Raw genomic sequence first — 18,595 nt, 5'->3', positions numbered from 1 at the left:
CAGACAGGTAACTTCACTCCTATTTTCCGCTGACAAATGAATGCATGGTGGCTATATTGTATGGTTAAAGAAGCAATGCTGCAAATTTTTAGGTATGAAATTTGACTTGCTTTAAAATAATGAAAATATGAACAGAGAACAGTCTTGTGGAATTTAAGGCACTAGTTTAGTAAAACACTTAAGCACATGCTTAACTTTAAGCCACATGAGTTTAAGCATTTTGCCTGATTAAGGCCTAAAATGTTACTGCTTCAATACATTTTAAAACAAAAGCTGCTAATCTCATGTATTCAACTAGCTAAAATGCTTTTTGTTTCCCCTGCTTTATTTGCTTCAGAGTTAGCAGTAATACTTCCCAGATTTTTCTGCCTATCGATAATACAAAAATGTGTGGGGCATGAAGAGGCACTGTATACACTTGAAGGTTTTCATTTTGGCTCCATCTAAAAACTTGAAAAACATTTACACCTCTACCCCGATATAACGCGTCCTGATATAACATGAATTTGGATATAATGCGGTAAAGCAGCGCTCCGGGGGGGGGGGGGGCTGTGCACTCCGGCGGATCAAAGCAAGTTCGATATAATGCGGTTTCACCTATAACGTAGTAAGATTTTTTTTTTTGGCTCCCGAGGACAGCGTTCTATCAGGGTAGAGGTGTATTTAATAAAAAACAGGTATATGCACAGTGTAAGTTTCCCGCTTCCTCTCTTCAATCTGTAACTTTTCTGCAATAGGGTTCATTTGATTCCTGGCTTCATTGACTCAAAACAAGCAGACTGGATGTTTGAACAACTGCTCCAAGAGATCCCCTGGAGGCAGAGAACTCACCTCAGGCAGGGTAAATGTGCAGTACTTAATGTAATTGCCTTGACTCCTATGTCAAAATCCTTACTCTTGCTTTCATTTCCTATCACCGTGACTATTAGAACTCCCTTGTCTGTTCCCTCCCAAGTCTCAGTTTTCCACACTCATGGGTGTAGAGGGTGCTGCTGCGGCTCAGTTTTTACATATCTAAAGAGGCATGTCTGCATCATCCTATTCTCAAACAACTCTGTGATGCCCCATTAATTCCAGATCAAAGTGAAAATTCCCCTCCTAGAATTGCTCTGCTCTGTCCCTTCAAATATTCTCACCACCGATGTTGCTAGAGTCTTCTCCTCTGCAGTCCCTGCTTTTTTCTTTCTCTCCACATATCATCTCTCATTTAAAATCGCAGCGGTAAATAATTCTCTTCTCCCTTGTCTTTGCCTATATCGTTTTCTTTTTCTGCTTTTATTCTATTTTATTTAATTCTGTAAAGCATGTTGGTTGCAATTTGTTAGACTGAAGAACACAGCCTTACTTTAGACTCAGGCACACTTGTGTGCAGTAAGCATGTGAAATGCCTGCTATTCCAGTTGTGTTCATTGGGAGGCACCTGTGCTGTTTCTTAGCCGCTGTTACTCAGCACTGGGCATAAGGTTATAATGTTATCTAACTGGTATAGAACAGGCCCAGAGAACCCTTGTCCTAGTCCTGCCAAGCAAGCCATTGATCCTGAACAAACCTGTTCAAAGTCTGCATTTCTTCTTTGAATGCTTGTTCATGTCCATTCCATATTAGGTGTGTATGCTTGCAGTGCCGGAAGTTTTTCACTCAGCAGTATCCGTAGGGGACCGGCTCTGGTGCTCTCTGGAGTGGCGCCCGCATGGCGCGATATAAGGGGCGCTGCCAGCTCCCCCCACCCTAAGTTCCTTCTTGCTGCCAGTGACAGTGCTGGAACTTCTGCTGCTTCGGCTAGCATTTTTTCATTCTCAGTTCTTGCGAAATTTGAAAAACTTGTAATATAGTTGTATATAGTTAGTAGTTCTTAGTTACCCTTAGTAGTAGTTCTCAACTCTTCGTTAGTCCTGAATGGGACTCAGCCAGGAGATGGGGCATGCCCCGGTCCCCTGGCTTTAAGTCCTGCGATGGCTGCAAACGGCCTACGCCCGTCAGTGATCCACAAAGCAGCTGCCTAAGGTGCTTAGGTGAAGGGCACATAAGTGACAAGTGCTGTATCTAAGTCCTTCAAACCTAGGACGAAGAAGGAGCATGATATCTGTCTGAAAGCGCTCCTGATGGAGTAGGCACTGGAGAGGGCTGGGGGCGAGCCACGACCTGTGTCGGGCAGTTCAACACCCCCATTGGGAACTTGGGCCTCAGGTTGAGCGGTGCAGCCCATCCCATACTTCGCCTGCAACTCCGGATAGCAGTGCAGGCCCGGGCCAGCTTCAGGTTCTGTTGACGCCCGAAGCCCTTCAAGTGGCTCAGGAGATCCTGACCCTCCCGGTGCCGCCCACACCGGCTCCAGCAGTACCCCAGTTTCAGGGAAAACCCGCATTGGGACCTATATGTGTGTCCCTGCCTCAGCGGCACCATTCCCCATCGAGAGGGACAGCCCGCCATCGCTCGCCTGCCTGAAGCCGTCATGCCTCAGGATGGGAGAGGCAGGCTCAGTGGAGCCCTCTTTGGTCCCCGCACCAGGGGCACCGATTGAGGGACTCGAGGTGCACCTCACCAGTGGAATGGCGCAGACCCTCTAAGTCATGTGCTACCCAGCAAGAACTCCAGGACCGGCCCCGACCGTCTCCAAGGGCCCAGTACCAATCCTGGGACCAATCGGACACCAGAGACCGCCGATTGCCAGGCCGTCTCCTCCCGTCTCCAAGAAGGAGATTGCCCTACTCAGGACGATCTCCCAGCAAATGGCCCGTAGTAGCTCCCGGTCCCGTTTGGCGTCCCGGTACTGGTCGAGTGGATCACTGGGTATCCGATGCAGATCCACCGAATGCCATTGGTCCCCAAGAGCCTGACCAAGACAGTCTCGTTTGGACAGGTCAGCTTCAGGCCGCAACGACCAGCACCGGTCGGACAAGAGCCACCACTCAGCCAATCCTGGTCAACCGGTACTGACCACTCGGCTGGTAGCTCCATCTCGGAGCAAAGTTCTCTGACTGCACGACAAGCCCCAGTATCAATGGTGCCGACTACATTATCAGCACCAAAACCTTCCCCATGGCCCCAAGAGCAGTGGCCGGTGCCATGGTACCCGTGGAACCCCTGGGGTTCACCCAGCCTTCCCAGGCTGCCCAATCAGTGTCGGGAGCCTCGGAGAGGCCGGGAGCCTCGGAATCCCATCCCCTTCCGGTGCTCAAGGCTTCGGGGGTAAGACCCTGCAGGTTCAGGAGGACCCAGGGGAGCAAGCTGCTGGACCACCAATGGACGTGGCAGTTCCCGTGGCACTGGCCTCTTCCTCGTCGTCGGCAGACGAGGCGGTCACGGGGCCCCCTCACCCAGTTCCTCAGGATGACGCCAGGGCTCACCAGGAACTTTTGAAGAGGGTCACTTCCAACCTGGGGCTTCAGGCAGAGGAATTAGAGAGCCTGAGGACTCTTCTGTTTAATGTCCTCGGCTCCCACCAGAGTGGCCCTACCCCTTCATTAAGGGGTCTCCAAAATCACTAATGCCTTGTGGCAGACCCCCACTTCCCTGACCCCATCTTTAAAGGGACAAACATAAGTACTTTGTGCCAACCAAAGGGCATGAGTACTTATATTCCCACTCTGCCCCCAGTTCCCTTGTGGTTGAGGCAGTTAACCACAAGGAGAGGCAGGGATAACCCCCAAAAATAAAGACTCAAGGAGGATGGCTCTTTTCGGATGTAAAGTTTATTTGTCTTCCAGTCTTCAGCTGAGAGTAGCCAACCACCAAGCCCTCCCTGGCCGATATGACTTCAATATATGGCAAGCCATGGCCAAGTTCGAAGGGTTGCTCCCCGACACTTCCAAGAAGGAGTTCCGAGCAATCATCGATGAAGGCACAACTGCAGCCAGGGCGGCCCTCCAGGCAGCATCTGATGCTGCTGCCCACACCATGGCTTCCGCTATCTCCATGCAGCGAGTCTTTTGGCTGCTCCTCTCTGGGTTGTCCCCCAAGACCCAGCAGTCATTGCAGGACCTGCCCTTCAACGGCAGGGCCCTATTGGCGGAGCAAACAGACAGCGAATTGCATGGCCTCAAGGACTCCCGCACCACCCTAAAAACCCTGGGTCTTTACACCCCAGCCCCGGCGCGTAAGCAGTTCAAATCACAGCAGGGCCAGGGGAGTCAGCCTCGACAGGACCAGCCCCATAAATGAGCCAAGGGTTACAAGCGCCGCCTGAGCCACTTGCCACCACCCTCTGCCCAGTCGGGCTCGACCTGTAATAAGCAGGGAGCCAAACAGTTGTTTTGAGTGTGCTCCCGGGGGCGACCTACCAGACTATTCCCCGGATCCATCTTTCCCAGTGTTCTCCGACCACCTTTCTCCTTTCCTTCCAGCTTGGACTGCTATAACTTCAGACTGCTGGGTCCTCAACACAGTGGAACGGGGTTATACCTTCCAGTTCCTTTCTATCCTCCCTTCCCACCCACCTTCCCCATCCCTCTTCAAGGACCCCTCTCATGCAAGTCTCCTCGCACAGGAGGTAAAGGGGTTACTACAGCTGGGTGCGGTGGAAGAAGTTCCTCTTGAGTACAGGAACAAGGGGTTCTATTCCTGGTACTTTTTAATCCCAAAGGCCAAGGGCGGTCTACGGCCCATCCTGGACCTGCAAGACCTCAAAAAGTACCTACAGAAGCTAAAGTTCCACATGGTCTCTCTGGCTTCTATTATCCTCTCTCTGGATCCGGGAGACTAGTATGCCGCCCTCGACTTGGACTCATACTTCCACATAGTGAGCTTTCAAGGACACAGACGGTTCCTCCGGTTTACGGTAGGGCCCCGCCACTACCAGTTTACGGTCCTCGCGGCGACAGCACCGAAGGTGTTTACCAAGTGCATGTCGATGGTAGCGGCTTACCTTAGGTGCTGGGGTATCCAGATCTACCCGTTCCTCGACGACTGGCTCATCAAGGGTGGCTCCAGGTCTCAAGTCCGAAGGGATGTTGTGATTCTTCAAGCCACGTGCCACTCTCTGGGCCTGCTGGTGAACGACGACAAGTCAACGTTCGTGCCAGTGCAGAGGATAAAGTTAATCAGAGCAGTCCTCGACTCTACCTGCACCAAGGTGTTCCTGCCACTGGAAAGGTTCCACACGATGGTGAACCTCATAGAGGAAGTCTCCGCATTCCCTCTGATTACAGCCAGGGTCTGTCTGCGCCTGCTGGGCCACATGACAGCATGCACTTACGTGGTCTGCCATGCTAGGCTCCGGATGTGTCCCCTGCAACAATGGCTGACGACTGTCTATTCCCAGTCCCAAGACCCCCTGGAGAAGATGGTTACCATTCCCCAGGCGATACTTACCTCGCTGCAATGGTGGACCAACAAGACAGTCCTGAAAGGGGTTCCATTCGACAACCCTCCTCACTCCATTGAGTTGGTGTCAGACGCCTCAGCTGGGGGCACATCTTGGCAACCTTCAGACACAGGGGATGTGGTCCCCAGAGGCGGCATGGTTACACATAAACGTCAAAGAGCTCCGAGCAGTCCGGCTGGCGTACAGAGTCGTCTTGCCCCACCTGTCGGGCAAGGTGGTACGAGTCCTGGTGGACAACACAGCCTCGATGTTCTACATCAACAGACAAGGGGGAGCGCGCTCATCAGCTCTCTGTCAGGAGGCACTCCATCTGTGGGACTTCTGCATCAGCCATGAAATCCAACTGGAAACTTGTCACCTTCCTGGCATCAGGAATACACTGGCAGACCAGCTCAGCAGGGACTTCTCCTCTCACCACGAGTAGTCGCTCCATACTGAGGTAGCCTGCATGATCTTCCAAAGGGGGGGAACTCCCCAAGTGGACTGTTCGCTACCAAACAGAACACGAAATGCCACCAGTTTTGTTCTCAATAGGGTCTGAGCAAAGCCTCCCTCTCCAATGCCTTCCTCCTGTCGTGGTCAGGGAGCCTGATGTACGCGTTCCCTCCGATTCCATTCATCAGGAGGGCCCTGGCAAAGATCAAGCGAGACCAGGCACGGGTTATCATGATCACCCTGGCGTGGCCTCGCCAGAATTGGTTTGGCATGCTCATGAGCCCTGGCCCCTGCCCAACTGACCGGACCTGCTGTCGTAGAACCACGGTCGGCTCTTACACCCCAACCTCAGGTCCCTCCACCTCTCGGCGTGTATGCTGCAGGGCTGAACCCGGAGGAGCGGACCTGTTCAGAAGGAGTCCAACAGGTCCTCCTGGAAAGTAGGAAGCCCTCAACTAGACTGACTTACCTGGCCAAGTGGATGAGGTTTTCCCGCTGGACGTCCGAACAGGGCATCTCTCCGTCGCTTTCCTCCATACAGGCTGTCCTGGACTACCTGCTCCATTTGAGGAACCAGGGCCTGGCACACTTCCATTAGAGTGCATCTTGTGGCCATCTCCGCTTTTCACCCGCTGATCCAAGGACAGATGGTGTTTTCCCATGACATGATGGTCAGATTCTTGAGAAGGCTGGAGAGACTCTTCCCGAGGTGCAGGCTCCCTTCCTGCAGTGGGATTTTAGTTTGGTTCTCTCTAGGCTCACTGGCCCGCCCTTTGAACTGCTGGGTTCCTGGTCCCTTTCCCATCTGTCATGGAAGGTCGTGTTCCTGGTGGCGGTGTGGTCGGCGAGAAGGGTCTTGGAAATTAAAGTCTTGACCTCAGAACCACCATACACAGTCTTCTACAAGGATACGGTTCAGTTGCGGCCCCACCCGGCCTACCTGCCAAAGGCGGTCTCCACCTTTCATATGAACCAGGACATCTTCCTCCTGGTGTTCTGTCCCAAACCTCACGAGACCAGTGAAGAGAGGCATCTTCATGCCCTGGACATCTGGAGGGCCTTGGCTTTTTACTTAGAACATACCAAGCCTTTCTGAAAATCGACTCAACTCTTCATCTCTACAGCGGATAGGATGAAGGATTGTCCAGTGTCCTCGCAGACGATTTCCAATTGGATTACTTTGTGCATAAGAACCTGTTACGACCTGGTGGGGGTTCTGCCACCGCTGGTTGTCAGAGCCCACTCGACGAGAGCCCAGGCATCTTCGGCGGCCTTCCTGGCATACATCCCTATCCAGGACATCTGTAGAGCCGCAACGTGGTCCTCTGTTCACACGTTTACTGCTCATTATGCCATCACTCAGCAGGCCAGGGATGATGCTGGGTTCAGCAGAGCTGTGTTGCAATCTACACCTCAGTGAACTCCTACAGACCTCCAAGGGTGCTGCTTTGGAGTCACCTAATATGGAATGGACATGAGCAAGCACTCGAAGAAGAAAGACAGTTACCTTTTCCGTAACTGGTGTTCTTTGAGATGTATTGCTCATGTCCATTCCACAACCTTCCCTCCTTCCCCACTGTCAGTTTCTGGCAAGAAGGAACTAAGGGTGGGGGGAGCCGGCGGGGCCCCTTATACCACGCCATGCAGGTGCCACTTCAGGAGTGCCAGAGCTGGTCCCCTGCGGATACTGCTGAGGGAAAAACTTCGGCACCGGTGCATGTGGTGAGCACACACATCTAATATGGAATGGACATGAGCAACTCATCTCGAAGAACACCAGTTACGGAAAAGGTAACTGTCTTTTATTGAGGCATACTAAAGGGAGTGCAGAATGGTAACAGTTACCTATCGAACACGTGAAGTAACCACTAAGCTAATTCTGCCACAAGCTGAAGATGCTGAAAGTGCTTTTATCCTGTTTTAGGATTAAACCACACACTAGGGATATCTGGCAAAATGTACCGGTTCAGCCCAGCTGCACACAACTTACATCGTACCTCAGCAATGCTCCACCTTCCCATTGCTCCATCCTTTTCAGTAGACATTCCCTAAAACTGATGTGAATGTTTTGGGCAGCATTTAAACTAACAGAAAGCAAAGCAACCAGGAGCTACAGGTAAAGCTTAAGGTTGGCCTCACCATCCATACCTCACCCCAACGTGCCTACCTGTTGTAGCCCAGAAGATGAGAAATTTTGCGTGGTTCTGAGACCTCTGCAAGGCATGGACCCCACACAGAGGGACGATTAGAATTTTAGGCCTATTTCTGAATTTACTTGCTTCATTGGGTACCATTTAGACTCTTCATGGAGGGGTGAGCACTTTTTAGGAGCCACCTTTTAATTTGGGGTGAGAAGGTTATTGCTTCTTGATCATCACTTGCAAGAAGCTTCTTGACAGTCTTGCACTTTCACCTCTTCACTTCCTAGCCAGTTGATACCTGATTTGTAAAGTTTTCCTATTGTTCTTTCTTTAGATCTATCTTACAAGGAGCCCAGACTTACTTCCTGGTATGGGGAACTTCCTTACACTTACTCCAGGTTAACGATGCAGCCAAATCCTAATGTATGTACTAATTTATGATGGCTTTTTCTTTGTAGATTGCAGTAATAACAACTTTTTAAAAGATAGACAAACATTTGCACTGTGATCTGATCTGATTCATGATTATCAAAGTAGGTCAATGGCATATATGCCTGCTTTATGGAGTTTCATTATTTGTGGATGTATTCAGACTTATAATTTATCACTTCGATGAGGAGCCTTTTCTGGTGGTAGGGGACTAGCAATCACTACTCTTAAATTCTATTCCAAGTTCTGCTTTTGACCAAGTTCTGACCTTGGGCATGTCTCTTAACCATTCTGTATGCCTCAGAGACAATATCATATTATTTATGATAATAAACTCCCTTTAAGAAACTTTAAAAATAAACACTTCTTGATTCTTCTTTAGGCAGCATTCAGGCATATTCTCGCTGCGTGTCTGAGGGTGATCAGATTAGTACACATGTTTAGCAAGATCCGATTGTACCGTATAATTTCCCATGTCATTTTGCTATTTTTTGAAGGGTCAGAAACCTTGCTAAGTGACTTGTTGACTTTTTGTTCATGCTCAGTCACACTCTGTCAACCTGTTGTCCATTTGGACTGTCTCCGGAGGTTTCTTTGTTTGGAATTTCCATGGCAATAGATTCCTATGTTTTAAGCCATAAATTAAGAATAACTAGTGAGAACTAGGTTACATGAGAAAGTGCTTCTGTCGAGTCCCAGATATCTTCACTGCTGCCAAGGAAAGATGCGTCCCAACAAAGCAGAATTTGAGGGAAATTGGATTTTGCACACAGTGCTTGAGTAAACAATCTGAGATGGAAGGGTCTGGCAGTCATGATAATGCTCTAGTAAAGGCTGTGTAATTTAGGATGGAAAAATACAGACAGCCCATGGATTGGGATGTATTCAGTTACATAGTGTTTTATTTAAATGTTTTTCTAGAAAGAGGTGGTGGAGTCTGGATGGCTTTGGAGGTTGGCAATGCCATATGGAGCCTTTCACCTGCAGATTGGTTGTTCAAATCCTGCTCAGAATAGCTAAGCAGTGAAAGCTATTACCAGTTGGTGGGGGGTTAGTATGAGGTTAGAGATGAGGCAAGGTGGTGGGTTAGTATGAAGAAAACTTGCCTACCACTGTGTGTGATGTACTTCTTCTATGGAAAGGCAAAGACCCTCAGTCTTCAGGACTGTCAGTCTGATTCTCTCTTTCTCCTCCCCTTTTCTGACTCCTTTGCAGCTGGGGATTTCCCTGGTGTGAAGGACTCCCCATGTGGCATAAAGTCTGCATAGCTCTGGCGATCCCTGCCTGGCAGAACGGGACCATTACCACCAGTGTATCTTAAAGCAACCTCAGGATCCAGGTAGAGGGATAGAGGTTTAGAGCATAGCTTAGCCACACCCAAGTATCAGGCCCTGAAAGTTTGATTTGTAGCAGAAGCATCACCCCTCCTTTAAAAAAATAATAATAATAAAGTAAGTGTGGGGATAATAGGAACTTGAAATCCTCCCAAGTGCAATAAGTGCTTATGGTTGTGTGAATCATGATATTAGAAAAATGTTTCCTTGTAAGCAGTGAAATATTTGGTAACCTGGTAACCTTTCATAACAAGAGGACTTCAGTTACTGCTCATTTACAGCGGAGTTCCTATTGAATCACACATTCGCATCCACATTTCTATCTGATGAGGTTGCCGGTAGGAATATTGTCAGAGTGGAAATCAAAGAAATCCAGTAATGATGAGGCAGTTACTAGAAAGTGGTGCTGGTAATTCCTCGTAAGCCCTCTCCTGTCAGTTCATTTCATATTCCTCACAAACTGTAATCCTGGAGATCCAATGGTTTTCTCTTCAGGCAGCCCACTTGTTAAATGTGACACTTCAATGCACTAATCTCCCTGAACTACAAGCTATTTTCATAGATAATCATTCACATGGCACCTAGGTATTGAGGTGGTGACTGAACTAGAAATACATAGGATAGATAAGAATGTTGTGATTAGGTTCCAATGCCAGAACCAGTAGACAAATGGACCCCGGGTGAACATGAAGGAGGCATAGAGGAGGAGACTGGGAGCCGAGTCTCCTGGGTTCTATTCTGTCCTCTGCCACTGACTCGCTGTGCAACCTTGAATAAATCCCTTAGCCCCATGTGCCTCAATGTTTCCACTTTTATATAATGGGGTAATGATTCTGACATATCTCACATTGGGGCTAGAAACTTAGTTACTGGCTAAAAGCACTATGAGATCCTCAAATGAAAGGCATGATATAAATGTGTAAAATCATTATTAAATACCCATGATGCATTGGAAGCAATTACAATAGAATCTGTATAATTGCTATAGAGACTGGGCACAGAAATATGTTAACAATACAATGGCTGTAGTTCATGGAGCTTGTGATCCACTTATGTCTTGAATCACTTTATAGCATAAACTATTAGAACATTACAATCAAAACACAGAAGGTGAGCTGGATTCATTAAGCAGTACTATTAGGGCAGGGAATGCAGGGACACAGAGTGGCAATGTTATGCCAGCACTCACCATGTACTCCTGGTGAACAACTCCAGGCTTCATGTGCCAGTTAGCCACTGGTTCCAGAAGGGCTGACTTCCTCATGAGTTGCAAAACTGAGGTCTTGACCATTTGTGGTCATAGAAGATTGCCGTTCAGTGTTCTTTAGTCATCATCTCAGTTAGCAGCCATAATGTTTATCCCTGGGCCCCTTAAGCAGATTTCATTCTCATAGTTAACCAGGAGGGCTGGAACAGCCACAATGCTATGAAAGGCCAGATGGCCACGCGAGGCAGAATGGCAGCATGGCCTTGGTGATGAAATAGCAATGACTCAGTGCTAACATGACCACACAGAGCAGAAGGGCTGCACTTCTGCTGCACTGGAAGCATGTACTAAAAGTTTAGGAGAGGCATAGGGTCAGTTGGCTTCACGTTTATTATGCAAAAATATTGTGGGCCTTGTACCCCTTCTAATCCCAGTGATTTTGCTTTTGCTTCGCCTCTCTGATACGCTGAAACTTTTCCCCTTCTGTACTGGCACTTTCTCCAGTGCGTCTACCTCATCTCCTGCTCTTCTCCCTATGACCACTTTGCTGTGCTGATTGCAGTGGCATCCTCTGCTGACCATGCTGAAGGAGCACATCGAAAAGGCCACCGGTCACACCTTCAACTCCCTGCTCTGCAATCTGTACCGAAACGAGAAGGACAGTGTTGACTGGCACGGTGATGATGAGCCATCATTGGGGAGAAACCCTGTCATTGCTTCGCTCAGCCTTGGTGCCACCCGAATCTTTGAGATGAGGAAGAAACCCCCACCTGTGAGTGTTTTCTTACTCTCCCCCTCATTCTCATTTTCTCAAGTCTTGGGATCTAGATAGCAGTGTGAGGTTCCCATCACTAGTAATACTGCATTACCGTGAAATGCAAGATCCCCAAAAGGGGAGGACACTGTATCTGCTTTCCAATGTATTATGTCCCACTCAAAATGACTCCAAAACACACCATATCCTGTATTGTATACAATAAATACAGGAATCACTTCACCTATCTCTGAAATGCGGCCATTCTGAATTGGAATGCAACAGTTGTTTAACAATGCACAGGAACATTTCACTACAGTGAAATTACATTTTGAGGATTCCTGCAGCCATGGTAAAGACCTTCCAAGTTAGCTAGAGCAGTGGTTCTCAACCTTTCCAGTCTAGTGTACCCCTTTCAGGAGTCTGATTTGTCTTGTGTACCCCAAGTTTCACCTTACTTAAAAAATACTTGCTTACAAAAATCAGACATAAAAGTGTCACAGCCCACTATTACTGAAAAATTGGTTACTTTCTCATTTTTACCATATAATTATAAAATAAATCAAATGGAATATAAATATTGTACTTACATTTCAGGTATAGTATATAGAGCAGTGTAAACAAGTCATTGTCTGTATGAAATTTTAGTTTGTAACGTTGCTAGTGCTTTTTATGTAGCCTGCTGTAAAAGTAGGCAAACATCTGGATGAACTGATGTACCCTCTGGAAGACCTCTGCGTACCCCCAGGGGTACATGTACCCGTGGTTGAGAACCACTGAGCTAGAGCAATGTCAGGAGACACCCCTGCAAGAAGTGGGCACATAAAATTAGAAGGGGGTTCTCGCAGGGTAAACACACACAGACTTACTGAACTACCGTTTTTGTCACCAGTTAAGTGATGCCTAACTATAAGGTATGTGGGGTAAAGAGCAGCTCCAGTGGATGTCCAGTACATAAAAAGACCTCTTACCAATGGCCACTCCCTGGCTCAGGTGCATGAGTGAGTAGTGAGAGAGAATGGACTGGGGGCAAGAAGGAGGAGAGCAATTTAATTTCTTTCTCTGTGATGCCAAACTGCCTCATCATACCTCTCAAATTAAGCAGAGTCTGAGCCAGGCCATTACTTGGGTGGGCACCTCCTTGGACTCCCCCTGATTCTGCAGGAAATGGTATTGATGATTAAGTAGATAACACTCTCCCTTCTGAGTCAAGGCTGACCCAGCTGTGTTGGGAATGCTGTGCTTTCAGAAGGGCTAATTTCCTCATGAGTTGCAAACCTGAGGTCTTGACCATTTGTGGTCATAGAAGATTCCCTGGTAAAAGTAACGAATCAGTCCGGTATCCTGAGCTGACTGTATTTTGACTTTGGGCAGTTATATTCTGCCTTCTTCTTCCTCCCTGTCTCTCCTAAACTGTTATGTGCTATTATTGTGCAATGTTAAATTGCTTCTGCATTTCAGTGGTGGGTGGAGTGGTTTTATATAGTTTGCAAGCACTTTGGGATGGAAGTTGCTGTCTTGTATGTTGCTGTTGGCTTTGAATACATTGATACAAAAAGCAATGTAGAAAACTACTAAACTATCAGGAAAAACCTCTTCATATAATAAGTACAGGGGCTATTAAAAGCTGCACTTTGGTAGTCTGCATGGACCATTTTGTTGCAAACAGTCAAGTTCACAACTGGATTCTGCTTGGGAGGAGTAAATTACAAGTCACATTTCATACACCTCTACCCCGATATAATGCGACCCGATATAACACGAATTCTGATATAACGCGGTAAAGCAGTGCTCCGGGGGGGCGGGGCTGCGCACTCTGGCAGATCAAAGCAAGTTCGATATAACGCGGTAAGATTTTTTGGCTCCCGAGGACAGCGTTATATCGAGGTAGAGGTGTACTAATTTTCCCCACTCGTCTCTTCCTCAGTTCAGTATTTCTCTGATTCCAAAACAGGTGAGTCACACGCACGAGTGGCCATATTAGTGTGTAATGTTCTGATTACAGGTAAAGTTAACAAGAGACTCCTTTGGGAAGCTTTAGTTAGTGGCAGGATTGACTAGATGCAGGGAATATTTCTTTTGGGAGGGTCAGGGTTTAGTGAAGTTCACTGTAATTCAGAGTGAACAGTGCAGTTTTCCCTTAGCACTTGAAAGAAGCATACTAAATGTACATAGCCTCTGGGGAAGCTTTCTATTCATTCTCAGCTTCTGGAAATTTGTTCACTATGGGGAAAGGAGAGAATCACGCCCACTCCATACAAGTTTGACTGTTGCCTTTAACTTGATAGAACAATTTCTTATACAATGCAGCGTGGAGCAAAGTATGATTTCCTAATAGAGATATCCCTGAGGGCCACTCATTCCTTTCCTCAATATTCCTATCCCAAGGCTCCTGAATCTTAGTTTGTAAATAAAGAGTATTCCTTTGCTTTGAAAGTGTGACATTCCTGGCAACATCAGTTGCTGGAAACATACTGGAACTGTTTACATCTTAGAAGCAGATCACAGTATCTTCCTAACACCCTCTGCTTTTTCTGCTCCTTGTCAATATGTCTCCATGAGATCTGCTATGGAGCTTTTCTGGCATGGTGATGATCTATTGGGGCCAGGGATTTTGAGTGGTATAAAGTTTGGCTGTGTTCTCAGAGAGGTTGGAGCCGGAATATAAACATTGTAATAGGAGAGCATTCTTCTCTGTCTCTCTCGATTATAATATTTGCATCAGTGAATGCTAGAGTTAATATTGCAAAGGAATCTTCACTATAACGCCTTAGTTTCATTTAGGCATAGTTTTCCATATTTGATCTCAGCTTAAACATCTGTACTCTTGAAAATTTTCAGAGAAATTCAGTTCAGCTGGCTTGTGTATGAAACAGACACATTTCCAGCTGTAAAAAGAAAAGTTTGGGTTACTTTAATTTGCATTCAGATAACGGAAAAACAGCGTAAAGGTGTAAGTCAACCTCTGCTAGAGAAATAAAATCAAGTCAAGTTAGGAGGAGGAAGATTTGGGGTTTTTTTAAAGTAAGACGTGCAGTAGGAAAACTTCCTTTTTGTTCATTTGGGGTTAAGGAGGATCCCATGAATGGCAAAGCACTGTAGACTGCTGGGCCTACTCTGTCTCTCGAGAGCAGTTCTTGTGTCAGAATATGTTCTTCGCAAGCAGAGGAGAATGTGTTGTGGGAGGCTGCCAGGGATCCTCCTCAGCCTGGTGGTATTGTGCAGGTTGTGCACCTGTGGGTGAACACTTTTCACAAAGTGATCACTCCATATCTGACCTGTCAGTCCTCATCCTCAAAGGAATCACCTGCACAACACCTTTAAAAGTTGAGCATGAGAACTTAAATTCCTAATTCTGCTAGACACTGAGTTAAGTCGACTTAAGTTATGTTGACAACCATATGCCGCTTTAATTACATCGGGTTGTGCACAGCCACACAACGCTCCTTCTGTTGGCGGAGCGCATCCACAGTCGGTGCTCTTGCATCGACAGAACGTTGCATTGTGGATAGCTATCCCATTGTGCAGCTTGCCACCCTCTGCCACTGGGAGATCTGAGGATGGATCTCAGTGCATGATGGGGGCATGTTCGCCATCCCATGATGCAGTTCTTTCCATCCTATCATTCTATGGGCTACCAACTTCGTTTTGTGCCTTTTTTGAACAACCCTGGTAAACTGTGTGCCCGCCATCTCTGCCTGAAAGCATGGATCCTGAACTGCTGACCAGTCTGGTGATGAGCATTATGAACACAATGTGGCTGGTCCTGCAGTATTACATGAGCTGGAAAACGGAAAGTGAATCTGTGGTGCCTGCCCTGCTGTGTGCAATGGAAAGAAACAATTCACGATTGCTTCTGGCATTCACGGAGCAGCTGCACATGGTGGACCGTCTGTACTGGGCTTGGGAAACAAGCACTGAATAGTGGGATCACATCGTGATGCAGATATGGGATGACGAGTAGTGGCTGCAGAACTTTCAGATGCCAAAGCCACTGTTCTGGAACTCTGTGTGGAGTTCACCCCTGTCCTGTGGTGCAAAGACACCAGAATGAGAGCTACCCTCTCAGTGGAAAAGCGAGTAGCGATCGCTGTGTGGAAGCTTGCAAATCCAGACTGCTACTGGTCAGTCTCGAATCAGTTTTGAGTTGGAAGGTCCACTGTGGGGGCTGCAGTGATACAAATGTGCAGGGCATTAATCGCCTCCTGCTACGAAGGACTGTGACTCTGGGTAATGTGCAGGAAATAATCGATGGCTTCGCAGCAATGGGATTCCCTAACTTCAGCGGGGCGATATCCCAATTTTGACCCCAGCCATTTTGTGACAGAGTACATCAATGGAAAGGGCTACTTCTCCATGGTCTTGCAGGTGCTGGTGGCTCACTGGGGCCATTTCACTGACATCAATGTGGGTTGACCAGGGAAAGTTCATAACACACACACCTTTAGAAACACTCGACTGTATAGAAAGCTGCACGCTGGGACTTTTTCCAGACTAGAAGCTTCCAGTGGGGGATGTGGAAATGCCCATAGTGATCCTTGGAGACCCTTCCTACCCCTTGCTTCTGTGGCTCATGAAGCCTTACACTGGGAACCTAGACAGCAACAAGGAGCATTTCAATACAGGCCCAGGAGGTGCCGAATGACCATTGAATGTGCCTGTAGCTGATTAAAAGGTTGGTGGCACTGCCTTTTTGGCAGTTTAGACTTCAATGAGGCAAATATTCTGATGGTCATAGCAGCTTGCTGTGCTCTGCATAACATTTGCAAAGTGAAGAGGGCAAAGTTTCCCCATTGGTGGAGCTCTGAGGTGGATCGGCTGGCTGCTGATTTTGAGCAGCCGGATACCAGAGCAATTAGAGGAGCTCAGCCGAGTGGCTGTTAGAATCAGGGAGGCTCTGAAGGAGCATTTTGACAATGAGCACCAGTAATGTGTCTTTATGTGATGTATTCAGTCAGGCAGTGTTTACTTGCTGCCTTAAATGGCCCCTGTAATGCTTGCTTTCTGAGCCTTTAATGGAAGGGAGCCTATCCTGCCTATAGCCACTTTGAATTTTAACAGCAACTACCATGTGCATGCCACAAATCCTAGACTTTAATAAAAGGATAAAACACTTTTTTTCTTTTTGCAAACTGGACATGGCAATGAGGAGCAGTCTCTTGGTTCAAGCTCTAACAGCTGTGTGTGTAACTCCAGCTTTCATCACGAAACCAGTCTCTAGGGGTGGATTGCAAAGGGTGCTGTGATGGAACGGGAAAATGCAAGAAATGTGTTGGGGGAGTTTGGGGAGGGCATGGAATGGCATTCTGTTTTGGCTGCAGGGGGAGTCATGCATAGATGTGCTCAGACTGCAGCAGTATGAGGGACTTGAGCATCTCTCTCTGTCCCTCCCAGTAGCTTTATCTTCTGCTCCTGTCAATCGATCATCTGCTCCTGTCCATGTCTCCTTTCCAGGCTATCTACCCTGAGTTTTTCATTAATTGTCTCCTTCCACGCTCTTGTTTCGCTGTGTGCTGCATGTGTTGACTGCAGCACTACTCTAAAAATCTCCTTCTTGTGGTTCGCCTCCTTATCTGACAGAAGCGCTTTGCCAGTGTGTAGGGGTTGGTTCTCAAGGGCACATCTTCAGAAGCTAAAGAAACAATGAATAGAGAGGTGTTGAGTGTGCACTCAAAGCCATTAATCACAAAAGTAACATACACCTCTTTCTCACTGTCCCTTCGCTAGCACACAGCTCAGTGAGAGTCCCAAATATGGTGAGTTTGTTGGGGGGTGGAGGTTGGGAATGGGCAAAAAGGGACAAAGGGTCTGAGTGGTTTGCGAAGAGGATCACTGTACACACCTGGGGAGAGTATTATGAATATTGGCACTCTTTTTCACAGGCTGGAGTAATCGAACCCGATATCTCACTCCTGAGGGTAACCCAGGATGCAAGGGTGCAGCTCCTGCATGCATGCGGCTTCAGACTGGGTCCGTATGCTGCTCACCTGCCTGTCGCTTTGGTCGCTGCAGTAATAATTGCCAGTTGGTGCGGCAAAGCTTCCTATAGCGAGGGCAGAAACAAGGCAGCTCTGCCAAGGAATCTTCGGCAGAGGATTGCAGAGTATCTACACAAAAGTGTCCTAGAGATCTCTATGGAGGATTCCCCGGGACATCCCAGTGTACATTAACAAACTTTTCTGCCGGGCCCCCACTATGTAGCTGCATAGGCTCTGTTGTTAATTTCTATCCCTTATCCCTCCTTTACCATATAACAAAATAAATGAGACCTCAGTCTCCTATCACTGTGCAATATCAAAGCAAAACGCCTGCTTACCAGCGCTTGCCTCTCCTGCTTCATGAGTGCCGGAGCCAGAGTGCTGGGACTGGCTAGACACCTCCAGAGTCAAAAATAGGCCTGGGGTTGCCACACCATCAATGACCTTGTCACATGTCCCACATCCTCATCCACCACTTTGTCCTCGGGGTTGACTCCGCTGGCTGCTGCTTCCAGTTGCCCCAAAGTATCCATAGGGTTCTTGGCGATGGGGTCACTGCTAAGGATGGCGTGCAGCTCCTCATAGACACAGCATGTCTTCAGCCATCACTCTGGTGCAGAGCTGGCCTCCCTTGCCTTCTGGTACCCCTGCCTCAGCTCCTTGATCTTAGCATAGCACTGTTGCCTGTCGCTTTCATGTCCCTTCTCCTGCATGCCATGAGCAATCTGCCCATAGATATCAAAGTTCCTACAGCTTGAGCAAAGCTGCGACTGCGCAGCCTTCTCGCCCCACAGACCTAGCAGATCCAACAGCTCCCGTGTATTCCATGTGAGAGTTTCTCTTGCGGAAAGCTCGCGTGGTCAGCTGGAAAGATGGTATGTGAACAGTCCATGCCATGTAAACAAGAAGACGAATTTCAAAAATGCACAGGCCTTTAAGCATGGAAGAGGGGCATGCCTGTGTACCTGCAAGGCAGCGGAGTTCAAACTGCTGA

General features: G+C 47.8%; 1 protein-coding gene across 2 annotated transcripts in view; it reads left to right on the top strand.

The window, feature by feature from the left end:
- Nucleotides 1-18,595, top strand: part of ALKBH3 (alkB homolog 3, alpha-ketoglutarate dependent dioxygenase) — a 51,522-nt gene that overhangs the window by 11,118 nt on the left and 21,809 nt on the right. For both annotated transcript variants that reach the window (XM_065403760.1, XM_065403761.1), the window contains exons 6-8: nt 738-841; nt 8,234-8,322; nt 11,432-11,641. In XM_065403760.1, coding sequence (XP_065259832.1) covers nt 738-841; nt 8,234-8,322; nt 11,432-11,641 — 403 coding nt within the window. The remainder of the gene's footprint in view (nt 1-737; nt 842-8,233; nt 8,323-11,431; nt 11,642-18,595) is intronic.

Source organism: Emys orbicularis, chromosome 4 (genome assembly GCF_028017835.1).
Source record: "Emys orbicularis isolate rEmyOrb1 chromosome 4, rEmyOrb1.hap1, whole genome shotgun sequence".
NCBI lineage: Eukaryota > Metazoa > Chordata > Testudines > Emydidae > Emys > Emys orbicularis.
This window is presented reverse-complemented; position numbering and strand designations above follow the sequence as displayed.